The sequence below is a fragment of the Conger conger genome, chromosome 4, assembly GCF_963514075.1.
Source record: "Conger conger chromosome 4, fConCon1.1, whole genome shotgun sequence".
Lineage (NCBI taxonomy): Eukaryota > Metazoa > Chordata > Actinopteri > Anguilliformes > Congridae > Conger > Conger conger.
In genome coordinates, this window is record NC_083763.1 from 66,593,854 (window position 1) to 66,618,662 (window position 24,809).

Below are 24,809 nucleotides of genomic sequence, written 5' to 3' on the forward strand. Positions count from 1 at the left end.
TGTAATTGATTTTCAAATTTAAAAGGCAACAGAAATTACTGTAGAATATTTAGCATAAACTTTTCCCCAAATAGGGGAAACTGAATTTATCTGGTTATCAGAGTGGTCTAGTATTTAATGAACATCAAGAGCATATATATTTAAAAAAAATATATCATTGTGTGGGCAGTCCAGAAGTATCAATGTCAAAATACACTTATTACCATGTTTGGGCAGTAAAAACTCTCAGGCAGATTTCCAGATTAACATACAGTGAGATAAATGCTATAGATTATAAAAGTACAGCAAGACATTTATTATAACCATAAGGCTGGGGGAATATGATGAAAGATAAGAGTAATAGACTCCACAATGAGCACCACATTTACTTGCAAAGCCATTTGTTCTGTGACTAAAAACATCAACAGTTACACCATTAGACAAGGAACATAACTAACATAAATCTGCGAGGTTCAGAGTCGTGCAAATCTGTGAGATAGATGTGCCATCTCGTTTAAACTAAAGTGCACAATAAATGACTACACGCATATAAAACAGCCATCTTGGGAGACATATAAGCTTATGTAGCTGAAGTATGATTAGTGCAGATAGAGTACAAATGGGAATGTCATGGTCCTTCTGTTGGGAATGTTTAATTTAGGAGAGTTTCAAGCCACAATGCGTTCTGGGGAAGGGAGACCATCTGGAAGGTTCTTAAAGAGACTAGCGCAAAATCTTTTCAATGTGTATTTACAGTAAATACAGGTATGAACACACACGCATGCAAGCACATCTTTACAGGAAAGTATAGGGCAGTGTAGGTGTGTGTGAGTACTGTTCTGTAAGTAGATATACCAGTATATTTTCCCCAGGCATAATTCCTGGGGTAGTGTCTTGTTCTTGATTATCAACTGTATCATTGCCTGAACTTTAAAAACCCTTTTAGTCAAACACTACATTTCTGTGAAGAGAAAGAAAATGCAGTGTGTCGCGTGCCAAATGCAAACAGACATTGACATTGACAAAAACAAACAGGTGAGCAAACCCACAAGAGATAACATGGAGGCAAAGTGTAAGCTTCTTATGAATCATACTACCCCCGCAAATAGCCCATTTCAATTGAACCTTTGGAACTAAAACTAAAAGAAAACGATACTGGGTTTTAATGTAAACCAAATCTGAGCTTTGCATAACAATCAATACAAATGTACGCCTGGGCACATATGTATCAAATCTAGGCTAGTTGGAGGAACTCTTTGTATTCCATGTGTACTACTCTGTACTCCATGGGTAATATGGAACAGTCGCATATTTACAGGGTCTCTACCATTTGCTTACACTGGGACTCACCCCATCATGCCTATATGCAAACATGGTGAGATCATTCATTCTGTTCCATCATTGGCTTTTCCAAAGATTAAAGGATCCACTGCTTATTACAGACATTATGGAAGCACTGCAAATTTGTCACTGATTATATTGGACTGACAAACTGCCCTTTTTCCTTATGGAATAACACTTTGTCAGGATGGGAAGGTTTATACTTGAAGACATTTTACTTGCTAACAGTCCAGAACACAAACACCGGAAACCAGCTGAAAAATGATGAATTCAAAGGCCATAAATGGCCATCTGGGTCATTCATTGGGATTGATGGTATTCCTTTCCCATTCCATGGCGTTACAGTGAAACAGAACTGTACCAGCTGCATAAAATTAACATGACTACAACTATAGTTACATAACATTTAACCTATTAGTATTATTATTATTTATTGCTCAGCAAAATTTAACTTTTTTCTCCTTACAGCATCCTTACAACATAACCTAAGACAGGCTGTTTAAATGTGTGAGATGTTGACTTTTTTAGAGGTTAAAGATTAAGTTCAAACTTGCTCAACTTTAATTCTCTAATGCAGTTCAATGGGTGCAGAATCCAATGATCAGGGCAGCAATCACAGGGAGGTAAATGTACATTTCTATTGGCACAGATGCATTTCAGCAGTCAAGGCTGCTTCAGCGAGTGTCAGGCACGCTGAGAAAGGCTCCAAATGTTTACTCAGGCCATGCGTTTAAGCATATTTAAATTACGTGATTTGAATGCTAAATTGTTAATTTAATTAAATCATTATTAATTGATTGTTTTCAGCTACAATTAACATAGACATGATAATTATCTTTCCCCATTAGCATAAATGTAAATTAAATGGTCCAGGATTAACTATGATTCTTGATCCTAGTCACTGTAGGTTTATTTATTGTACTCGCAGCAAAAGAGTTACACTGCTGGTACACAGTCCTGGGGGACCGCAGTGTCTGCTGGTTTTTGGTGTTTCAACAGGAGGGATACATTTCAAAGTCTTTCACTGGCTAAAGAGTCCACACCTTGTTCTCAAGGCCTTGATTGGCTGAAAGGAAACAACAAACACCTGTAGACACTGCGGCCGTCCAGGACTAGAGTTTGACACCCCTGCTCTAGTTGTTCATTGAACACAGTTCATACACCAAGTGAGCACTTTATCAGATAAGCTAGACCTGAACACAAGTTTGTTAATGCAAATATTTCATCAGCCAATCATGTGGCAGCAACAAAAAAAATAGTTTATAGTCTAATAAAGTGCTCATTGAGTGTATATTGCAACAGTTTATCAGTTTAAAAACAGAGGCTGTGCCAAAACATGTGGGTTTGTTTTTGTTTATTGCTTTGTTCTTCACTTGCTAAAATTTGGGTACATTGCAAGGTCAGTCTGGACGTCTGTAATTCTAACTGAAACCATTTACACATGTGAATAATGCAGGGACAGACATACTAGTGAGGAAATGTCTCTATTGACCGTAACCGATATAACTACAGGACTATACTGTACGTATACTATCAGTGTTCATTAAATCAGGACAGCAGATCCCTCAGGGCAATATTTCGTCCTGAAAATACACTCAATTATGCCCCAATCCCTAAAAATCTATTTGCCACAAAGTTAAGAAACCCAGATGAATTCATAACACAAAGTTACAAAATGAAGCCCAGTTATAATCAATTCCTTCACACACACTGTGGCCTCAGAGTATTGTTAAGGACAACGAAAAGATCTCTCTCGTCTTCTAAAGACATTCTTGGATGAGATTCCCACAAACAAACCATCAAGATTTATCTTGTGAGAGACATTTGAAATGCAGAAAACAGCATCCAGGGCTCTGGCAGCTGGAGCATTGTGCCTGGGCACTCACTGCCTTTCCCTCTAAACCACAGTGAGGGGAGTAAAAAGAGAAAAAGAGGGAGTCTTTTCATGATATTCCTCACCTCTCCTTAGACTTCCCTTCAACTAAAATAACAGCAGACATCCTTTGTCCAATACTGGCACTGAGAGACCTTTACTCTCTGCCATAAGGCCATCTCTATAGAGACTGATACGGACTGGAGCTGCATGATGCCAACTCACAACACAAGATAAAAAATGAGGGCTATGACACTTTTGAAATACAGAGATTAAGCAACTGAAGCTTGCAGGGTGTTTGGGGGAAAGCACTCTGAATAATTCCAAATATTTAACCGTTTTGTGTCATAGAAAAATAACACATAGAATGTTATCATATTTTCATGCAGTCAACTGTTATAAACACAGGAGATGTTTGCCGTTCATGAGAGATGTGTTCAAGAGATACTTTTGAATGTGGGAATGCAGTGCTGATGGTAGGATGAGGCACAAAGAGAGATTTGGTCCCAGAACAAAACAACTATATTCTCAATTTAAAAAAACAAAACAGAAACCAATGCACTAAACATTGAGTTTTCTGCGATAAAAAAGGGTAAAGGTCTATAATTGAGCTGACAACAGAGCATTCGATCTCCAGTGTTGACCCCTACACAGCTACTGTTTAACAAGTAGGCCTAATAATACACGATAGGATATCTTAAAGGTGTTAGTGTCTGTCTATAAAACAGTACTGGCAACTAGGACTTATTTAAAAAGATATTAATCCTTAAAGTAACAATGTTTTCTCATACGCTGAAGGAAGCAGCCAAGGTGATATGGATCCATACAACCCATAAGAAACAAATAACAAACCGTGAATGCTGTCTATTCATTATTTAGACAAATAATTGCTTTCTCATAGTTCTTTTATACAATGACATTAATGATGGTGAATAAAGTGGAATCTGACTGAAGTTAAACGGCTCAGCGGCCTGGATACAGTGTCTGGGACTTACCACTGCTCCACCATTTCTTCCCGTCGATGACGTAACAGTCTCCATCCCTCTGAAGGGTGCACTGCATGTTGGTGGCATCACTGGAGGCCACATCTGGCTCTGTGAACAGAGTGCAGTCATCACTACAACATTAACCCTCATATTATGTTAACATTTTATGACCGCATTTATGTTTGGGTTTAAATAAACGCTAAATTATTGCAATAAATATTTAGCACTTTGTGTGTAGCCGTCTTATTTCTCAATAAAAATGGTTGTATATTTTCTTACATGTCATATAGTTACAGAGGGTCAAAATAACCCCGTACAACACATGCAAAGTTGGTACAGGACAGGAGATTCAGTCTGTTGGGGGAAGTGGATTCTCGGCCCCGCCTACTGGTGGAGAGGGCACACGCACCTGGGTTGCGTTAAATAATCAGCCCAGGTGCTTAAAGAGCGCTCGTTTCCACTGTACTGGGCTGACACTGGGAGACCACTCCAGAGCGGCGGTTTTGTGTGGTGGTTTTTAGTACATTTTTATTATTCTTTCAGTCACTTCGGTTTTACTTTATTTTGCCTTTTTTTATTTTAGTTAGTTTATCATTTTTGCACATTATTCCCACCTGTGAGGGGGAAGGGCATAGACTTTTTACAATTTATTTTGTGTTGGTGTCGGCACTCTCTCTCTCCCTGCGGCAAACAATGGGGAAAATTCCGGAAGTGCCGCATCTCCCTCCCGCACACAGTGTGTGACACATAGCATTATGTTTATTGTATGTTTGCTATTTAATCCCAATCAAAAAAATCATACACTATCAAGATGAACAAAGGTTAGCTGGTGAGATGTCAAACACTGAATGGTGTCAAATTGACCCCAAACATAATATGAAGGTTAAAGATAAATTAGACACACACAAGTACACGTGCATACACACAAACACACACACACACGTATGCACACACACGCACACACTATCAACCGACTTGACACACTGCTCTGACCATTGGGAAATATTAGCCATTCCATTTAAAGGTCATTGGGTTTGTTTCAGATTGAATCTTAAGATGAAAAAAGGCAACACAACAGTGAGCACAATGGCACTGCCATAAGATTTATTTACCAATCAAACAACTCGGCGCTCCAGAATAACAATATGTAACCGCACTGGAATCAACCAGGGGAAGACAGCAGGTTGACATTTTTCATTTTTCGACGCATGAGTGCTCACATAGCGTGTCGAGCTCTAATCAGCTGAGGAGAGAGCTGGGTCCATTTAGAAATTAAAGCGGAGAGCAGCCGAGCCCTCTCAGAGCACCATTAAACAATAAACACAATAGAAAGCACTCCCTAGGAACTCTGCAACAACTTCTACGGACCATTGAGCTACAAGAATGCCCTTGGGCAATCGAGCACCAGCTGTATTCTTCAGTTACAGTGACCCCCTCCTTTCATCCACCTTTCTGACAACAGACAATTTCTCTCCGCTGTGAACAAATGACTCATTTTTGGCCTTCCCCAAACGATTCCTCTTTGTAATTCTCTCTTGACTTTTTGGTGGATTTTCTTTTGATGCGCAGTACCTTTTTTGATGTCGTTATAAATATTCAATCATGTTCCTCCTTAGGAAGCGATCCACAGGAAGGGAAGGGAGGCCGTCACTAGCATGCTAAATAGGAGCGACATTACGACACAAAGCAGGCCGTCAAAAGGCCCTTATTTCACAGTTACTAGTGCTGCACAGATGCTTGCAAGATGCTAAGAAAGCCATGAACAATAATAAATAAAAAAGATCTTTGATCCGCAGGAAAGTTGTTTTACTGTGAAAGTGTAGAATTATTTTTATGCAGAACAAATTTCACTTAATGATTTTTTTTAGATATGTAACAGAATTGGGTTCATAATTGATGAAATGCCTGATTTGTCATTTATACCAACCAGCAGTCAACGCCCATTAAAACAGCACACTGCAAACCACGTCATGAACTGTGTATGAAAGCAGTATTTTTATTTTTTTGGAAACAGAATATTCTCACATTAGATTAACTTAGCAGCATTATATGGTCTTCTGTGTTCATACCATGACCAAGGTAGGTGGTTCGATCCCCGGTGTAGCCAACAACCATTGGGCCCTTGAGCAAGGCCCTTAATCCTGCTTAGTCTAATCAACTATACATCGCTCTGGAGCCAAATGCCATTCATGTAATGTAATGTAATAATATGGTTTGAAGCCTAGTCAAAGCAGGAGTAAGAAATGGTTCAGGGAACGAAAACGATGAAAAACGGATTTTTCTCTTGGAACAGAAACAAAAACAAATTCTCTTTCAAATGTAGAAAACACTATTTTAACCAATTAATGATGTTATGTTTTGTTCCAGTTTTTTCTTTCCCTGCAAACCACAGGCTGCAATCCAATCGAAACGTAACGCCCTTTGGCCGCCTTGACTGGAAACTTCCACTTCAGGGAATCGCTTAAGAAAGGAAAATATGTCTCCTCTCATTTTTCTAATACGGTTTTTGTAAAAACAACAGATCATAATAATAATTCCTTGCATTTATATAGTGCTTTTCTCACACACTTCACAGTATAGCACCCGACTGGGTGATGCACGGCAGCTATTTTGCGCCAGACACCACACATCAGCTGAGGCAGAGAGAGAAAGAACAAAATTTAGTCAGTTAAACTGGGGGATGATTAGGTGGCAGGTAGAGAGTACCAGGTTGGGAATTTAACACTGGGGAAGCCGCTACTCTTTGTGATGAGTGGCATAGTGAGTCAGGACCTCGATTTAATGTTTTTCTTCATTCAGCAGTAGCACGATACATGGTGTTATAATGGTGTCATATAAAGTTATAACTACTAAGAGAGCATTCACAACCTCCACATTATCCATATTTTGGGCACAAATGTGTAGTACACCTTTTCTCACTGATTAACTACACATCCCTTCAGTAGAGTAGACTTAAGTAATTGAAGTCACTGTTGCCACTGCCATTAAATGCTACCCTATCAAGCTTTCGCCTTCAGAGAAATAGCACAGGTGACCACTCTCACCAGTCATGCAGAAGCAGGATCTGATCTCCCCTTGTAACAGAGGCTCCAGCCACTTCTTCTTCTGCTCCTCTGAGCCATACATGTGAAGCACCTCCATGTTCCCAGTGTCTGCAGAAACACAGGGTCAGAGCTGAGGGGGACCAAGGAGAGAGACACCTTGAGCCATACTGGCCTTGACTTTATATCTTCAGCTCTGCCATACTGGCTGCTAGAAGCGCTGGGCTTCTGCCTGAAATGTCTGGTGTGGATAACCACTGAAGCATGTCGAGCAGCCTGTTGCACCAGTATAAAGTTTGATCGCAAGATAGGGTGTAAATCCACACTAAAGCTTGCATTGTAACTAGTTACTTTAAAACTGTGTCCTTGTTCGGTTGCACAGTTAATCTTATGTAAATGGACTTTATCGCATACAGTGAGGTTAATATATTCAAACCAATGACACACGTTTCAAGTAAGTGTCAAGTAATACCTACCTAGTCAAGTAATAATACCTAGTAATGCCAACAGCCTGTAGGCTACCACCGGTTAGAGCTGCCGACTCGTTATGGGCTTTTAGTGCAAGTTTTTGAACTGCCTTATCTGTGTTTTTTCTTTGATAGGTATTGTTCTCCAACAATAGAAATAAAGTATTTTTCCTCTTATCATTTATGGAGTAATCCATTCCTTTACTTAGAGAAAAGGTTGGTTATTTTCTCTATCTCCTCTTGCCGATCCTAGCTTATACCGTGCTTACCGGATTTCTCCTCCAACAAGTTTGCCAATCATTCAAATCCACGCGCTATGTTCACGGCTGTTTTACGAATTACTTCACACCTAGTATGGAGTAGGTGTTAATTTGTATCTTAGCTAACATGGGAACTAAAAATCAGTTGGTGCAACCGGTTTACATCAAGTTATGGCGTAGCTGTGTTCAAGCTAGCCTACATTTGAACTTACGTTATACTGGGGCAACAGGCTGCTGAAGCTTAAGAAAGAAAACAATCAATTCTAGTTAAAGCTGGGTGATGTATCATTGGAAAATGAGCTCCACAGGACTTTCCACACTTACCAGGAGCTTGACAGTTGAAAACTTCAGGTGCAAAGACACACTTCCCGGTCTCTTCGGCGATATGTGCATAGTCCAGCTGGCTGAGACCACTGATGGAGGGTAAGAAGAGGTTCCACAGCCCCGCGGCCTTGGCCCTATTCTGTTAGACACATGCTCAGCCTTAGCTGACCGTCATTATAAAAGTACTTGTCTTATTGGCCAAGAGTAGATGGGATTTTTATGCCTTCTCCACGGGATGCCATGGAAACCAAACATGTCCTGCTGCTTTTTCTCTCTTCTCAAGCAACAATTACAAACATCTGGTTTCTGGCGGCGTGAAAAAATTGCTCTATCCATGGCTAATTCATTAGAAGTAAACCAAGTCTTATAAAAATGCCCACGTAACAAGACACAGCACAGAGTCAGGCCATGAGGCGTTTACTGTATGAAATAAAATTGTTTGCACTGTTCTTGTGAAGAACAACGTGCCCCCAAGCCAGTCACGGCTTTCTCAATATACAGACCCATGTCCTTAGCTTGTGTCTGCCTCAGACTGGCAGACACCTCCTGTAACTTTAGGACACTCTTATGAGTAACGAAAAAAGTCTAAATGATTCAAGATAGCCGAGACCACCAATGTTAACTAGATCTTTGTTCTTCAAGGGTACTTGCAGCAGATCAAATCCAGTTTCAAGCTGCATAAACAAAATGATGTGTTGCTCAAGGTCTTAAGCCAGTGGGACTCCATGATAGAAGAGTTGCACAGTTATACTCAAAACAGCTCTGTCTGAGGGTGTAAAATAAGGTCCATGAGCAAGATGTGATGAGTACAGCGCCTCACCTTCAGGTCCTGAATAACTGGAGGCGTAGTCCATCTCAGGGGCGAGTGTGCGTTTTTCACATAGTACTCGACAACTTCCTGAAAGAGAGGAGAGGCCACATCAAGTCCTCAAACATTACATTCATCTGTGCCTGCCCCTTAAGCACAGACCAATGCCACGGACGACGCAACAGCTCACAGCGATCGAGTTCAAAACACCACGGCCCACACAAGAAGCAAATCAAATTGAATATTTGAGGGTACTTTCATAACGGAGGCCTACTTTTACATCCGCCTGCAACACATGCATTTACACTGAAAATGATACTGCGCCAGTGTCTGTCCACAGCATGCGTGAGTGAGTGAACGTGTGTGTGAACATGTGCGCTTTCATGTGTGCTTGTTTCTTTCTCCTTATGGGACATGTTACACATCAAACCTCCTGATGGGTTTAAGGGCATTATGAACGATCTTAAACAGACCTTTAAGTACCCCTCCACAGAATGCTTCCTTTAAAATGGTAAAGACTGAGATACCATGAGGAACCAATGGCGCTTTTAAAGAAACAGCAGTTTATTAGAATAACAAATGGCAGTTGAAGAAGAAACGGTAGTAGTAGTAAAAGCAGGTAGACTTGGTAACAGTAGCAGTGGCTGTAGTTATAAGTTGAGTTATAAGTGGAACAAATGGTAGTGGCAGCAGATGCAGTAGCAAACTGTAAGTGTTGCTTGCCTCTGAGAATGTGCTGTTAATATCCCAGCTGTTTGGTGGAAAATAAAGAAAACCACATTTTGTACAGCATCTCATCTTCAAAACATCCATAAGTATTTGGACAGTGACACATTTTGTGTTTTGGCTCTGTACTCCAGCACACTGGATTTGAGAAGAAACTATTCATTTTTTTATACACCATTTTAGAATATGAACTATTGATACAATGATACCCAGCTGGCCAAGAAACAGCTGAGCATGGAATTGTCCACTTTTAGTCCCCTCAAATGGTGGGGAGGCATGTATAACAAGGGCTGTAATTCCTACACGGATCGCCCCACATTGATGCAAAAACTCTCAAATTGAAGCCGACAGTGTAATTCAACCACATATTCATTGTTTCATTTCAACTCCAATGTGCTGGAGTACAGAGCCAAAACAAAGCACACAAATTGTGTCATACTGTCCAAATACTTACAGACTGCACTGTATGTATGTATAGCTAGATGAATAGATAGATACCTAGATAGACACACAGATACAAACATAAAATCCTTGAATGGACCCTTGAGCCGAAATGGGATTTTGGATGATCTGTTCAAGATCTTTTCTGTAATGCCTTCTCTAATTTCTGGCATGGCCAACAATGAGGCAAGGCAGAATGCTTATTACATTAGTTCACGGTGCCTCTCAGCAATTGTCTCTGTTAGACGGAATGAATGGCAGCTAGGAAAACACAGACAGCCTTGTCTCTCCAACGTCATATGCTCAGCAGCTGTTTTTAACCAATCACACACATCTTTATGAGGTCTACCTGCAGCTATGCCATGGCCTGTGTGGAGAGCCATGGTCTGTCTCCTGTCTGCCTATAGAACAGCTCTTATGGGTCCCACAGCCTGGATTACTTTATGATAAACCAAAGTACCCCTACACTGTTTGAACTGAGGTATCAACATCATCAGGGACTATTCCTGATTTACTCATTTTGAGGGTCAACAGTGTATCCAGTCACCAACTTCCTTCCCTTGGAGACAAATGGATGTTTGTCTCACCCGGATGAGCTGTTTGCGCAGAATGACAGGATGAATGGAACTATGTCACAGATGATGAATTCTTGGAAACAAACCGCACATTACCTCACGTCCAGAGGAAACGCTGACTGCTCTATGCACACATCCCCCTCCTTAACCTCAAACACCACACCTCACGCAGTCAAGAGCGTCCCACTCCGGAGGCAAGCACTTACTCATAACACGGACATGAGACGGGGACACCGCACTTAAAATGAACATAAACTTCCTTGTGATAAAACGAGAGGCCTTCACAACGCACACATCGCGGAAAAAGGAAAAAAGAAGAAGAAAATGTGCCGCATTGGGGTTCAGCTCATCCCCACCCTGCTGGAATTCCGGGAATGTAAAGTGGTTCTGGCAGGGAAGAGGACGACGTTCCGGGCCTCGGCACTGACCTGCTGTGCAGGAAGCACATGCGCGCTCATGAAGTGCTGGACCTGGCGTAGCACCAGTCGGCCCTTCCTGCTCTGGGGAAACAGAGGCTGATCTGCTGGGAGCTCCTCTCCGCCGTTGGGCCTGGCACTGCTGAAGGACAGACGGACACAGCAGGCCTCCTAAACAACCCCTCAGTAAATGCCAAACAAAATGGCCGGGACTAGTTAAGCTAATGCAAATGCACAGTTTTTACTTATTTATTTCGAAAGGATTGTGTGGATGCAGCAACAGGATTAATGATAAATGAGATGTGTTTGGCCCTCGGATAAAGGCAACAAATTTATCTAACATTATTATTAATTGTCTCAAATATAATTCAAATAAATGGCACCAGTACAAATAAATAATCATCTAAAGTCCCTGCACAATCTGTTGTGATGTAAATAACACAATCGTAGAAGGATAAATGACTGCAGGTCCTTCTGATTGTTTTCTTTTAATCAAGTATCAACAAATCAATAAAAATTCACGAGAGCTCAGCACTTGATCATAAGTCAGGCGGGAATACATCAAAGATGCATAAATTCAGATAACGTGTGTGCGTGTGTGCATGTTCGTGCATGCGTGTATTGTGGCCATTTTTTTTGGCACCTCTTTCAAATCTGCCCCAATAAAATAAAGCTGAATAATAATTTTTAAAGAGGACATTTCAGCTGTCACACAGTAAAAAGACATGTGCAGTGCAGTGGCTCCCAGTGGCACAGACCTCTCAGTGATCTGCAGGCCTGTCCGTGCTAAGGGCTCCACACTCTGGCCAAACACGGCAGCGTCGGGGGAGCTGGCGTTTCCCAGGAGATGGCGAGCATAAATGCCCTGTAGTCAGAGAAACCCTTTACACGGTTACGGAATGCGCATTCACTCACAACATATAATGCATTTTACATCACCGAGACAAAGCCACACACCAAATTGGCTATAATTACAAATTAGGACACATTCTGAATAAAACAAAAACGTGATTTGTCTCTTCTTCTCTTGTACCCTAATTTTGTGTACATAATGGGGCAGAGGAGACATATTCTGAGGATAGAACGCCCCTTCGTGATTCAGCCGCTTTGATGAAGGGCTTGTGTCTCTGAACTGAGCAGCCAGCAACAGAAACAATGAAAATCACTGCGATAATAACAATGATAATGACGATGATAAACGCTGCGTGTGTAGCACAGTCAAGTGTCTCGCAGCTTTTCACGCTCCCCGTCTCTCCTCCTGTGGTCTGGCCGAATGAACACAATCACCCAGCGTCTATAGATTACTTCAGTCCTCATCAGTAAGGGCTTCTATCATCACTCTGGAAGTAAAGGACACAGCCATCATATCCCGGGGGGGTGGGCGGTTATGAAAGCCAATGATTGATTGTGTTTCTGGCTAAACTTCCAACTACCAGCTTTTAGGAGCTAGCCTGAATGTGCTTCTTCAGTTAAATGTTTCCATGAGAAGCAAATAAAATAATCATCTCAAGGACCATGCATGATATAGGGCTGGTTTCACAGACACAAATTAAGTTTAGTCCTGGACTCAATCCTGAATCTCCATTCAAAATTGAATGCAGTCTAGGACTAGGCTTAATCTGTGTCTGTGAAACTGGCCCATTGAGATTTTCTCCATGAACAGATTTTCAAAGCTGGGATGTGTTTCGCGAATCTGGAAAACTTCATACTCATTTGCATTCACTACAGCTAGACAGCTACAAAGACTCGCCAAGCTGGGATATATATCCGTTAACAAATTTGCATGGATTAAAGTTTGTTTGTTTGCTGTTGAACTAGTTTGCCTCAATCCATCTCATTGCCAGTGCCCTAAATGTCCCTTATGCCAGAGAGGGGATTGAGTGCATCACAAGTGCCAGATGATGTTCTCACTAAAGGCATGAGTCTGCAAACGGTCTACAACCAGAATTCTGCTGATGGTAGAGGAATCAGCTTCCACATTCTCTGTACATTTTAATATGCGCAGCTCTGCATGACCTCAGAGTACCTGAGCGATGCCGGCCATTTTGAAGAGAGAAAGGGCGAGGAAGAAATTCCAATCAGGCAGAGGAGTGGGGATCTGCCGACAGCGGCAGTACACAGCGATGAGGTCTTCGGGCGCTGGAAGGCCTATCGACAGAGAAAGTGGATATGGACACCCACCGAGCCAATAGAATCACATTGTGGGGGACAGAGAGTATCCATTCAATTGTTAAAGCCTTAACACATGCATGTAAGTGGAATGAAAAGTTAACCAATGATAAAATGACAGACCACAGGAAGTACAAACTCAACAGCTGCACTGACCACAATAAGGCAAGAAGCATATTGGGAGCAATGCTGGTGTATGTGCACAGATGGCCCAAATACAAACCTTGCTATTGTCTAATGTATTAGACTCTGGTGCATTACATCAAAGGCCTCGACAGTGGAGTTAATGGACAGAAAAAACTGCAGTATTAGATTTTGTATCTGAAATCCAATAATAGCGGCAGCAGCATACCTCCAGCCCCTTTCATTCCCCGCACCGAGTCCAGGATGTAGAAGCTGCTTGGCACGTAGAACAGCATCAGGAAGTAGGCCAGGTCCACGATGGGGTGGCCAGTGGTGGAGAGCTCCCAGTCCAGCACCGCCAGAACACGAGCCTGGACAAAGAGCACGCACGGACACATACACACACACATGGTCACATATGAACACATATACTTGTGCACACTCAAGCATACACAAATATACATACATACATACACACACACACACACACAGCAAAGAATATCTGTTTTAAGATAGATTTTAATCTTGTAATAAGACCAAAGATATTTTTTGTCTCGATAGAGCAGCATTATCGATTGATAAATGAGATGCATTTGGCCCTCAGATTAAAGCAACTCATTTATCTACATTATTATTTCTTTTATTAAATATAATTAAAATAAATGGCACTCGTAAAAATACAATAACCATCTAAAATCCCTGCCCAATCTGCTGTGATGTAAATAAAATGATCATAAAAAGATAAAACAAGATTGTAAGTCTCAATATAACTACTAAAATATTGAGATTGACTGCTTTTTAGTTTTTTTGCACTGCACACACACACACTCTCTTTCTCTCTCAGACACATATACACACACACCGAAAGTTATCACAGCACACAGCAGTAGTGCAGTGACACAGATGATATCAAAGAACCTGGTCTGTAATCTGGTCAGTTCAGGGCTCCATTCATTCCCAGTAATAGCATTGTGGTAGAGATTGTGTTTTGTTCATCCCTCTTAGTCTTCCCAAGGTGCACTGGGGTGCTGTGATAACTGACTTTACTTCTGTATCAGTGTTACTGACCAAACCAGCTCCAGAGCTCAACACAAGGTACCTCCGTGGGATGGAAAATAATATTGTCCAATCGAAAATCCCCATGCACAAGGGTAACTTGGCTGTCATTGGTCGGAAGGTTCTCTATCAGCCACTCAGAGAGCTCATCCATTGCTTGTATTTCCTGGTGGGCAGACGCCTTGTACTGTCTTGTCCAGGTTGATACCTGCAATAGATCAGTATCAAAAGTGTGTGTGCGAGAAGCATTTCGGAAAAAAGCTCTCAAGAAACAAAAGTAGAGCCCAGTACTTAGACCGTCATTTTCTGAAAAGGTACTTGGAGTCATTATCTACATGCCTAGTGTAACTGATAGGAAAACACCATGAGAAGAAAACATAGCAGAAAACATCTTTGTACTTTTATCAATAAAGTATTCTCCCTGAAAAACCCCAGGCTAAAATGACATGTTTTTATGTTTTCCCATAAATAACAACTGGGCTATGTATGCATGTGTCCAGCCTTAATACTGGACAAAGCCTGTTCATTCAGCAATGTGCTCTCCATTGAAAGGATTTGAAAGAAGCGTCTCAAGTTTCAGTTTGGTCATAGTTGAGTAACTTCTAACTCAATTTCTAAACAATGGTCACCATGAACAACTGGCAGCTATCCAGCTATCCAAAGAAAGAACGGCATTTTCTAAGGGATGTTGTGTCTTTCTCCTTCTGCAATGATTGGATGCCATGGCTGATGCTCAGGCTGGATTGGCTAGGGGGCTGGTCTTGTAACTTTGTGGTTGCAGAGGATTCTGTTCCCAGGTGGGGAACAATCCCAGCTAATATAAAACATTCTCACAATATTACTACCATGTATTGGTAATGCTATAACATTGACATTGTGAGAACATTTTTTGTTAGCTGAGAATGTGGTTTCCTTGAGAAAAGTACTTAACCTTACACTATAAATTGCTTTAGTAAATATCCAGCTTTATAAACCAATAAGATGTATGAATTGAGCTGTGTGAAAGGGTCTGCTAAATGGCTAAAATGTAAATGTGAATGCACTGTCCCACTAGGGGAGTAGTAGTAGGCACAGGATGTACATAGGACTAGGCACACAACCAACCTTGACAGCCACTGTAAATCGCATTAAATCATACATTATGCCTGGTATACTCTTTGTGGTGTTCCTGTAACAATACAGAAGCATCCCCTGACTATTTCAAGAGGGTCTGAGATACAGCAGAGCCACCAGTCAAGAGCTTTGCTGAATTTGTGCAGAGGAACACTGCAGCAGTACCTCCCTTACTGCAAGGTTTTATCAAGGTTAGAACAATGGCAGCAAGGCAGCAAAAGCTGGGTCCCTACAAGCTTGAACCATCCAGAGATACTGATCATTCTGAACATTATCTTGACCTAGACTAGCACAGGTTCATCACTTACAGTAAGAAGCATTTACAGTAAGCCTACCTGCCTCTTGCAGTACCCGGTGCCTTTACCGTAGCTGGTCAGGCCCAGGGCTGTCAGATCAACTGAGTGCAGCCTCGCCAAAACTTCAGTGGCTGCAATGTACAGGGCAGCCCTCTCAGCAGCGCTTAACCCAGAGAGGTCGAGAGCTCGAAATATGCGCCCCTGCAGAGACCAGATCGTAGTACACTGAGATTACCTTCCCCTGAGACCACTGGGATGCTAACACTTCCATTGGCAATATGACAATTCACAAACTGTCATATGATAATCAGGATAATCAGGTGCAGATTTTCTCTAGCCATTTTCTCAGGCCCTTCCACAGGAATGTATGGGAGCAGTGATTTGTAACCTGAGCGAATAAACTGTACAAATGACTAACACAAGCGATCAAGAAGACAGAAAAAATGAATCACCATTAGGTACAAAGAAATAAGCATTTGTCTGCCTGGGAACCAAATGCTACGCATCTTCTTAACCATGGAATAAGAATGCAGTAGTACATTACAGAGTGGCACAGAACAATATAAACATACCTTCACATGCTCCATCAGGTAGAATTCTGCCCCAATGACGGATGCATCAGCACAGTATAATAATGGTTTTGGCACAGGAAATCCAGCTGAGAACAATGCCTTCTGGACACGATATTCTCTGTCCACCTATAGATGCAAGCAACCGTTCACAACAGATCATCAGCCAACAAACAACAGTAGAGAACAAAAGCAGAAAACATACTGTATGTTGGGAATTGTGGTTGGGACAAAAAACAGCATACATAGGGGTATCCCATGACCGAGTTAAGGAACCACTAAGCTATTATATGCATTGCTGAATTTATTTGTCGAATTAAGAAAAAAAAACTCTAAATTGTGCTTCATTTGTATTATACTGATTTCAGGAAAATCAATTAACTGCGTAACTACGACCGGCTTTAGCTATAAATAAACGTTTGTCTCCCACTTGTGGAATATAATGGTTCTACACCCACCCGGTCATGCAACTTTGTAACTTATGCACTGCCGTCATGAAAAATACTTAATTTAAATGCACATACAAACGTTAAGTAAATACATAAATAATGTGTCTGTTTATTTACTTGTTTTATATGAGCTTTTCTGGCAAGCTACATGCTTCCAAGTGATCAACAGCAAAGATATATTATAGACAATCAGTAGATGGTTACCTTGTGTGCCCCTGGAAGCAGCATTCCAGGCGGTTTCTTTCGGAGTACATAGCTCGCACTGGAAGTCTTCACAAGGAATGTGGGATTCGACTGCCCCATTCTGCAGAATGCAAAGAGACAACGTAAATACAAATAACGGGTTGATCCGACTTTTTAGCAAACGCATGTGGAAAAACACAACTACCGGTACTTTGTACAAAATTGTTTCCCTAGCAAGTGAGTGTAGCCGAAATGTCACATAGCTTAGCTAGCTACCTGTATTGCCTCACAGTAAACGTGTCGCTACTTGATATATCTTGTATGTTATCCGATAAATATTGCTGTAGATTTGAGAGGTTAAATTGATGCAGCCCACGGACATCAGTTGTTTCCCCATCCATGTTAGCTAACTTTTGTGAAACGGTGGCAGATGATTTCTTGTTGGCGTCCCTTGATGCAGCTAACGTCCCAGCTCTGTTGTTGTTAGGACCTAGGAACTACACATTCCAGGGTACAAAGTCCAGCGAACGTGTTCAGTGGGACAGTCCGTGCGAAAACATTAGTTCTGGTGTAAATAGTTTTATTTTGTATTAATATTGGACATGTTTCGACAGCAACAAAGGGCTATGAACATTGCACTTGATATCCCTTGAAGCACTTGAAGTTTACACAATTTACGATAGGGCGTAGAACACCTTTTAACCCGGAAGGTATGTGTCTTTAGAAAAAGCATGAGCATGTAACTAGCTAGCTATATCTGAGTGGTTGCATTGGATATGAGGGGATCTGTACACTTTAACCACAATCGCTAATGCAACATTAGCCATTGTCTACATCCGGTACCATTCGCTTTTGCTCATTGTTTTTCGTCGGAGAGTTAAAATAGGTACTCCCGGTTACCAGCTGAGTACTGTGCAGACGTGTCGAAAACAGAGGTGTGTATGAGTAATCGGCAACGTTAGCTAATCAACGTACCACTTTTTATTGAGAGGTACAGTTTTCCTTATTCTTAAAAACAGGGGCCATGGCTACGGTTGAAGAGTTGAAGTTGCGAGTCCGGGAATTGGAAAATGAACTGATTAAATGTAAGCAGAAGCGATGCGCCGAAGAAAATGCCGGTGGCAGCCAGAAGCATTATAGACAGAGGATTGAGAAGATGAGTGCTGAAGTAGTCGATTCAAATCCTTACAGGTACGCGGGTCTAGTTACATGATGAACTGTCAGGCATGTACACATAAACAATCGAATGTTACGTTTGTATTGGAATTAGCTAGCTCACTGAAAGTTCCTGTCTTTCAGTCGTCTCATGGCGTTAAAGCGGATGGGCATTGTCGAAGATTATGAGGTGAGGGGAAGGTTTCATGAGGAATTACTGGTCCACTCGATCACTGTGCACCAGCAGTAATGTAATGACACTGATGCCATATGCTTCCTCCCCACAACCTTTCCCTGGTTCACAGAGAATTCGCACATTTTCTGTGGCTGTGGTTGGAGTCGGGGGAGTTGGAAGTGTGACTGCTGAAATGCTCACAAGATGTGGCATTGGTAAGGTAATACTATTTAAATGAATATGCCTCTATCGATTCACTTCAGTGGAAAAGCATGGAAGGCCCCAAGTGTAATTCTACCATGAGATCACACTCAGTGGTACCGGTGGTTTTGAGCATGTTCTTGTTTTCCAGCTGATCCTGTTCGATTATGACAAAGTGGAACTGGCAAACATGAACCGGCTTTTCTTCCAGCCGCACCAAGCTGGGCTCAGCAAAGTGGAGGCTGCAGAACATACGTTGAGGTGAGAGGCTCCTTTCTTCTCCTGTAACATTTAGAGGAACATGCAAAGATACTTTTAGAAAACTGAAAAGTAGAGCCTGTGACAGTTTACTTTTATTTGTTGACAGGAGCATTAATCCAGATGTATCATTTGAGACTCACAACTACAACATCACCACAATGGAAAATTTTTCACATTTCATGGATCGCATAAGGTGGGTAATCTGTCGTGAGCTTTTAACCCCCCCCCCCCCGCAAGGTTTCTTCCTACATCCTTCCAGGGAGTTTTACCTTTCCGCTGTTGCCTCTGGCTTGGTCTGTGGGGTTTTTGGCCCAGGTAAAATGTGAAGAATATTGAGACAAATCCTTTGTAAAATGTGCTATATACAGTACATAAGTAAATTAATCATAGACCTATAACTACTAGTGTACCTAAGCAAATGTCAATAAGGCAGTAGTTACCTGGCATTTAACAATCATCCACAATAAAAACATAATTATTGATCAACTTAGTAGTGAAACATTTGCACAGTTCTCACATTGGTACAGATGATTCAAGTCTAAGAGCCTGGTATGAATACCACATTTTCAGAAAGTCACAAAAATATACATTGGCTTTATCATTGACCTGTATAAACAAATGAGTTTGGCTCAAACAGTTTGTCATGCTAATCAGATTTTAGCCCAAAGGCCTGAAAATACTTTTTTGTTGCAGTCATGGGGGACTTGAGGAAGCAAAGCCTGTCGACCTGGTGTTAAGCTGTGTGGACAATTTTGAAGCTCGCATGGCCATAAACACAGTATGTTATTGCGCCATATTGCATGATCCCTACTCTAAGAATTGAGAGCAGTGAAGTGCTGTCAGTGTGGGGTACATTTTTGTTCAATGGTGGCTCAGTCAGTCATACATTGAATGAGAGGGGTTCCTCCAGCAATATATTTGCTGTACCACTAGATGGTGAAAAAGTACTAATAATAAGACGCACAGTAGTTATCAAGTCGCCTGCATCATGTTTGTTGTTGGCCCTTAATGGATTTAAAGATGTTTTGAGAGAAATTTGAATGTATGTATATGTATGTGCATTCAAATATGATTGGCCAGGTGCAAGGCAAAAGAATGAGACAGTGGGAGGATAAAGAACAACCCACACACCAGCGAATGCTCCCTTGCGGTTTATTCAGGATGAAATGTTTTGACCAAAATGTTCTTCATCAGGCATTTTGATATTTTGCCCAATGACAGACGGTGTGTTTTTATGTGCTTCTGTGCTTCCAGGCGTGTAATGAACTGGGCCAGATCTGGATGGAGTCTGGAGTGAGCGAGAATGCTGTGTCTGGGCATATCCAGCTCATCATTCCCGGGGAGACGGCCTGCTTTGCAGTATGTCTAACAACTGTCTCTGCAGACAGAAATATCATGTATATTACATCTATACATGCATTTTCTCTGCAATCCTACTGTCTAATGGCAAGGGAACGCATCCCTATTCAGCAAATTGTCAGCCTGTATATCTCCAAGTCTGTTCAGACAGACGTGCTCGAATCTCCTGCATTAGAGCTACAGCTGTCCAGTAAAGGCTTGTATAATTAATAGGTCTTTTTCACAAGCCATTGAAAGTTATTATGAATAGTAGGAATCTAGCATCCAATGCTGTACTTTGATTCCATTCCTCCAAAGAATTGCTGGACACCCAAAATGGGTTGTAAAGATCACAATGGTATGGTGTGTTACCAGTGATGCATTGAACTGCGTGTTCTGTCCGTTAGTGCGCTCCTCCCCTGGTGGTGGCAGCCAACATCGATGAGAAGACCCTGAAGAGAGAGGGAGTGTGTGCAGCCAGCCTGCCAACCACCATGGGTGTGGTGGCAGGACTTCTAGTGCAGAATGTCTTGAAGTAAGCCCTTCCCCTGTCTCTACCTTCTATATGAACCTTAGATGTTTTAATACTGTATTGATTATCATGGAGAACATAGCATATTTTGAGATTCTGTGTTTCAATAATAAATGAATCTAAAATTTCATATTGCAAATAAGGATTCACTGTTGCATTTCCTGAAAGATGTCATTTCAGATATTGGTGTTGGTTGTTGTTGCTCTTCAGGTATCTCCTGGGCTTCGGATCAGTCAGTCACTATCTGGGCTACAATGCCATGCAGGACTTCTTCCCCACTATGTCCATGAAGGCAAACCCTCAGTGTGATGACCACTACTGCAGGAAACAGCAGGAGGAGTACAAGGTGACTGACGCTGTTCTTATCTGCGCGCTGTCCACCATTCACCAATTCAGCAGCACGCCACCACATCGTTTGTTTTTCCGGGTTTGGGAATGTGTTTTTATTTAATTTATTTTTTAGTAAATATAAAAATGTCCAATGCTTCTTTTCGCCACAGAGGAAAGAAGCAGAGAGGCCAAAACAGGAAGTTGTGGAAGAGGAGGAGGTGCAGGTTGTGCATGAGGACAATGAGTGGGGTGAGACTTCCTTAGCAGAAATGTATGAGAGACTTGCGTCTGCATTTCTAATACTGAAATTCACCCTTATTATTTTCGGAATTTTCCGCTTTTCATGTTCCATGTTCGCGTACAAATCAAAGTGGGGTATATGAATGCTTAATATTCCAAATCACTTTTCCTTACCTGCATATTTAGTCAGTGCGCGTGTTGTTGTCAGTGGACACAATGTGTGTGCCATCTTTAAGGATATCTCTCTGTGTTTGTGTATAGGGATAGAGCTGGTCTCTGAAGTAACAGAAGAAGAGCTTAAGGCTGCCTCAGGCCCTAAACCAGACTTACCGGAGGGTATCACTGTGGCTTACACCATTCCTGAAAAGGTCTGTACAGGAGATTCTCCTCAGAGATTTGACCTTTTTTTGTCTTCTAGCTCTTAAGTAGACTTTATTCAAATGAAAGCCTTCCTTTTCTAGTTAATTAGGGGTCCAAGCATGAAGTGGTCCAGTGTCTAGCACAGTTGCCTACCAGCAAGGCGCACAAGTTCAAATTCCAGCCAGGGCCCTTTCTGTGTGGAGTTTGTATGTTCTCCGGCTGCCTCTGTGGTTTCCCTTTATCACATTAAATGGACTGAACAAGGTCCAGTCATCCTGAAATTTGATCCATGTGTACTACTGCTCCATCGACTGCTTGCCGACTGCGGCTATGCTGCTTGGACCCCATCAATAGCTGCTTGCAGCTATATTAGCTAATTATCCCTGCACCAGCTAGGACTTTGTATAATTTAATTGAAGACGTTTAGAGTGATAATGTTTATTGATACAGGTGGCAGTCTACAGTTTTGACCCAGTGTGTTATTCTTGGCCGTGTTGTTCATTAGGAGGTGAACACACCTGCTGAGGAGATGGTGGAGGAGACGGAACAAAGTCTTGAAGAGCTCATGGCTCAAATGAAGAGGATGTAACTGCATCAACAGAAGAGCTATTCCTTCAACCTTCAGCACGAAACGCCATTGCAACAGAAAAGCAAAAGAACTTGCTTTTTATTCATCACCTTACATTATATGACTTCCTTATCCAGGGTAACCTAGTGATCACAGGTTGCATCTGATGCATTCTGCATTGCTGCAGTACATGGGGAACTTGCTCCAAGGATGCACCATTGTATGAGAATTAAATATCTGAGGACAAGCACTCCTAAATCAGTGCAACATGTTTAATGAGCAGGGGAAATTCTTCAGTTTTTGGAGTATGTACAATTTGGATGCCTATCATGCCACCTCATTAATATCGCATTTCTTTTTGTAATATGGCATTTGCCTGAAATCAACTGGACTGTATAATGTTACATTTAAAGCTGTAATGTATTCTAATGACTTGACGTTTAATGGATTATATGTATTAGCACTTAAGGTAACCTGCTTTTGCTGTTGATTTGTGGAGGGAGGGTGTACAATAGATGGACTTAATTACTGTGAGGTTAATTCTCACTGTAATTTGTGTTATTGACAATGGTTTCTCTAACTTTACTGGTAATTTTGCCCTGGATAAAGGAAGAAAAGATCACTGAAGAAGAAATATGCTTGCACTTCAGTGGTTTTCTTTGGTGCATTTGCTTACTGCTCAGCAGTTCTTAAACTACCATCAGGATATTAATGAACTTTGCCTGTACAGGAATGGACACGTATTGAGGTTTCAATAAAGTATTTATTAGCTGGAGTACACAAAGATACACCATCTTCACATTCACAAAACGGACATGATTTTAAATGAGCATGCTGTACGTCACTGACATACTGCTTCTTGCTTTTCTTCATTGGTAAGATAAGAGAAATGCAAAATACTTTCTGGTTTTCCTCTTTCGGCAACACATCTCGGGTATATTTCAATAACATGGCTGTGGAATCAACCAAGACTTAGTAAGTTAACAGCTTTAGTGTTAATCCACACTTCTACTCTCATCTGAACTGAGGAGTAGAGCCTACATTGCACAAGTCCTTCACTGAATAAAACACTTGACACATTTGACCTACTTGACATTGTTTGGCAGACACACAATTGCTTCACTTCCAAGAATACATGATGATTTTTGCATGATGAATTGTATTTGTAAATAAAAGCAGGTTTTAGGCACATGCCATGCTACCTTTAAGTATTTGAAGTTGGCCTGTCACCTCACACCTTTTATAGGAAACATACACTGCAAAATTGAAATATCTGCTATCATCAAATGTAGTCACCAAGAGCTTCAGTATGCAGAGGTTAGAAGATGGAAGAATCTGCTACCTGAGTGTTTCCGGATGTGAGCTATAGAGACCTCAGTTCACAAATTCACACTATTATAAATAATGATACCAATGGTAGCAATACACATTTTACAGACATTAATACATTTCCTAACCCTCTATGTGAAAGGCCTTAGGGTGAATCACACTACTTTTATTAGTAGCACACAGGCAGTAAACATCTCAAGTTATGTAGAGGTGACAGTGTGTATCTGCATAAGAAAAGGTTTGCGTCTGGTTTTTATTTGGTTGCGGTTTGGTTTCATGTGGCACATGGTTAATCGTTTTCTGGAGTGTCTGATAAGTCATTTGGTGAGTGGAGCACCGTAGAGACAGGACCCTGCTGCTTCCCCCGTGACACCCCCCCACAGAGCAGGAAATGATGTCGCTGTGAAGGGGCAGCGAGTCTGCTTCCGACAGGTGATCTAACTGGTTGTTACACCTGTTTCTCTCGGTCTCCTCTCCCTCAGAATTGAGCGGGTGATAAATACTGGAGTGGAACTTGGCGGCACGGCGTGGGAGTGTTTTGGTGAGGTCACCTGGGGGCGTTAGGGTGCAGGGCGGGCCCCCGCAGGCTAAAGGTGTCCCCACTGGAGGAGTGTCGGGACGGGGCCTTCCCACACACCAGCGAGGGCTCTGCCTCTCTGATCTCCATGGCCCGCTTGTACAGCTCCGCCGCCTTCTCAAAGTCGCCCTCCTCATAGCTGTGGAACACACACAGGTCATATTCACTGTCCGTTGTGAGGGACGGGGGAAGGGGGAAGATGAGGTTTTTGAGACCTAGATGAAATGATTAAACAGAAATGCTCCGTTATCATTTCATCTAGTTCTCAAAAACTTCCTCTTTTCTCCACCCTGTGCATGAGCTTTCTTTCACAAGCTTTCTTTCTTTCAGAATATGTCTATTTTCAGGGCGTTTCTGTTGAATCATTTCGTCTAGGTCTCAAAAACCTCATCCTCCTCCTTTCTCCACCCTGTGCATGAGAAAAAGGTGCTTTAAAAAAAAAAAGGGTATGATTTTTCATATTTTTTTGCACTAGAAATCAAACAGAAGACAAGGGAAAGCTTGAGAATGTGCAGCGGGGGAAAAGAGACCGCTGGGGTTCCCACTGA

The 24,809-nt window shown here is 41.7% G+C and overlaps 2 protein-coding genes across 5 annotated transcripts in view; one reads left to right on the forward strand and one right to left on the reverse strand.

Annotated features, from left to right (window-relative positions):
• The window catches only part of LOC133127625 (nephrocystin-3-like), a 59,693-nt gene that overhangs the window by 21,608 nt on the left and 13,276 nt on the right, over positions 1-24,809 (reverse strand). The window contains exons 28-40 of one of the 3 annotated variants that reach the window (XM_061240646.1): positions 24,236-24,400; positions 17,217-17,316; positions 16,567-16,692; positions 16,034-16,195; positions 14,629-14,793; positions 13,759-13,900; positions 13,264-13,385; positions 11,996-12,102; positions 11,250-11,379; positions 9,092-9,169; positions 8,272-8,410; positions 7,224-7,331; positions 4,189-4,287 (exon numbers count right to left, since the gene is read on the reverse strand). In XM_061240646.1, the coding sequence (XP_061096630.1) occupies positions 4,189-4,287; positions 7,224-7,331; positions 8,272-8,410; positions 9,092-9,169; positions 11,250-11,379; positions 11,996-12,102; positions 13,264-13,385; positions 13,759-13,900; positions 14,629-14,793; positions 16,034-16,195; positions 16,567-16,692; positions 17,217-17,316; positions 24,236-24,400 (1,643 nt within the window). Of the gene's footprint in view, positions 1-4,188; positions 4,288-7,223; positions 7,332-8,271; positions 8,411-9,091; positions 9,170-11,249; positions 11,380-11,995; positions 12,103-13,263; positions 13,386-13,758; positions 13,901-14,628; positions 14,794-16,033; positions 16,196-16,566; positions 16,693-17,216; positions 17,317-17,471; positions 17,987-24,235; positions 24,401-24,809 lie in introns of those variants that run through there. The other 2 variants (XM_061240645.1, XM_061240644.1) reach the window with 2 other exon arrangements.
• uba5 (ubiquitin-like modifier activating enzyme 5) lies at positions 17,826-23,546 on the forward strand. Of its 2 annotated transcripts, XM_061240648.1 has the most exons (13): positions 17,826-18,130; positions 18,215-18,386; positions 18,495-18,540; positions 18,656-18,745; positions 18,878-18,987; positions 19,094-19,180; positions 19,681-19,765; positions 20,242-20,346; positions 20,733-20,860; positions 21,068-21,203; positions 21,358-21,436; positions 21,689-21,795; positions 22,293-23,546. In XM_061240648.1, exons 2-13 carry the CDS (start codon positions 18,220-18,222, stop codon positions 22,374-22,376), a joined length of 1,224 nt encoding a protein of 407 aa, XP_061096632.1. In that variant the 5' UTR covers positions 17,826-18,130; positions 18,215-18,219; the 3' UTR covers positions 22,377-23,546. The 2 variants fall into 2 exon arrangements, with proteins under 2 accessions (XP_061096632.1, XP_061096631.1); XM_061240647.1 differs by having other exon boundaries at positions 17,828-18,386.

What these genes read in the sequence shown, in the direction of transcription:
- uba5 (XM_061240648.1), top strand. Translation starts at nt 18,220, where the DNA reads ATGGCTACGGTTGAAGAGTTGAAGTTGCGAGTCCGGGAATTGGAAAAT. An exon ending in GCTGCAGAACATACGTTGAG is followed by an intron (nt 18,988 to 19,093) that starts GTGAGAGGCTCC and finishes ATTTGTTGACAG; the next exon opens with GAGCATTAATCCAGATGTAT. An exon ending in AACAGCAGGAGGAGTACAAG is followed by an intron (nt 21,204 to 21,357) that starts GTGACTGACGCT and finishes TTTTCGCCACAG; the next exon opens with AGGAAAGAAGCAGAGAGGCC.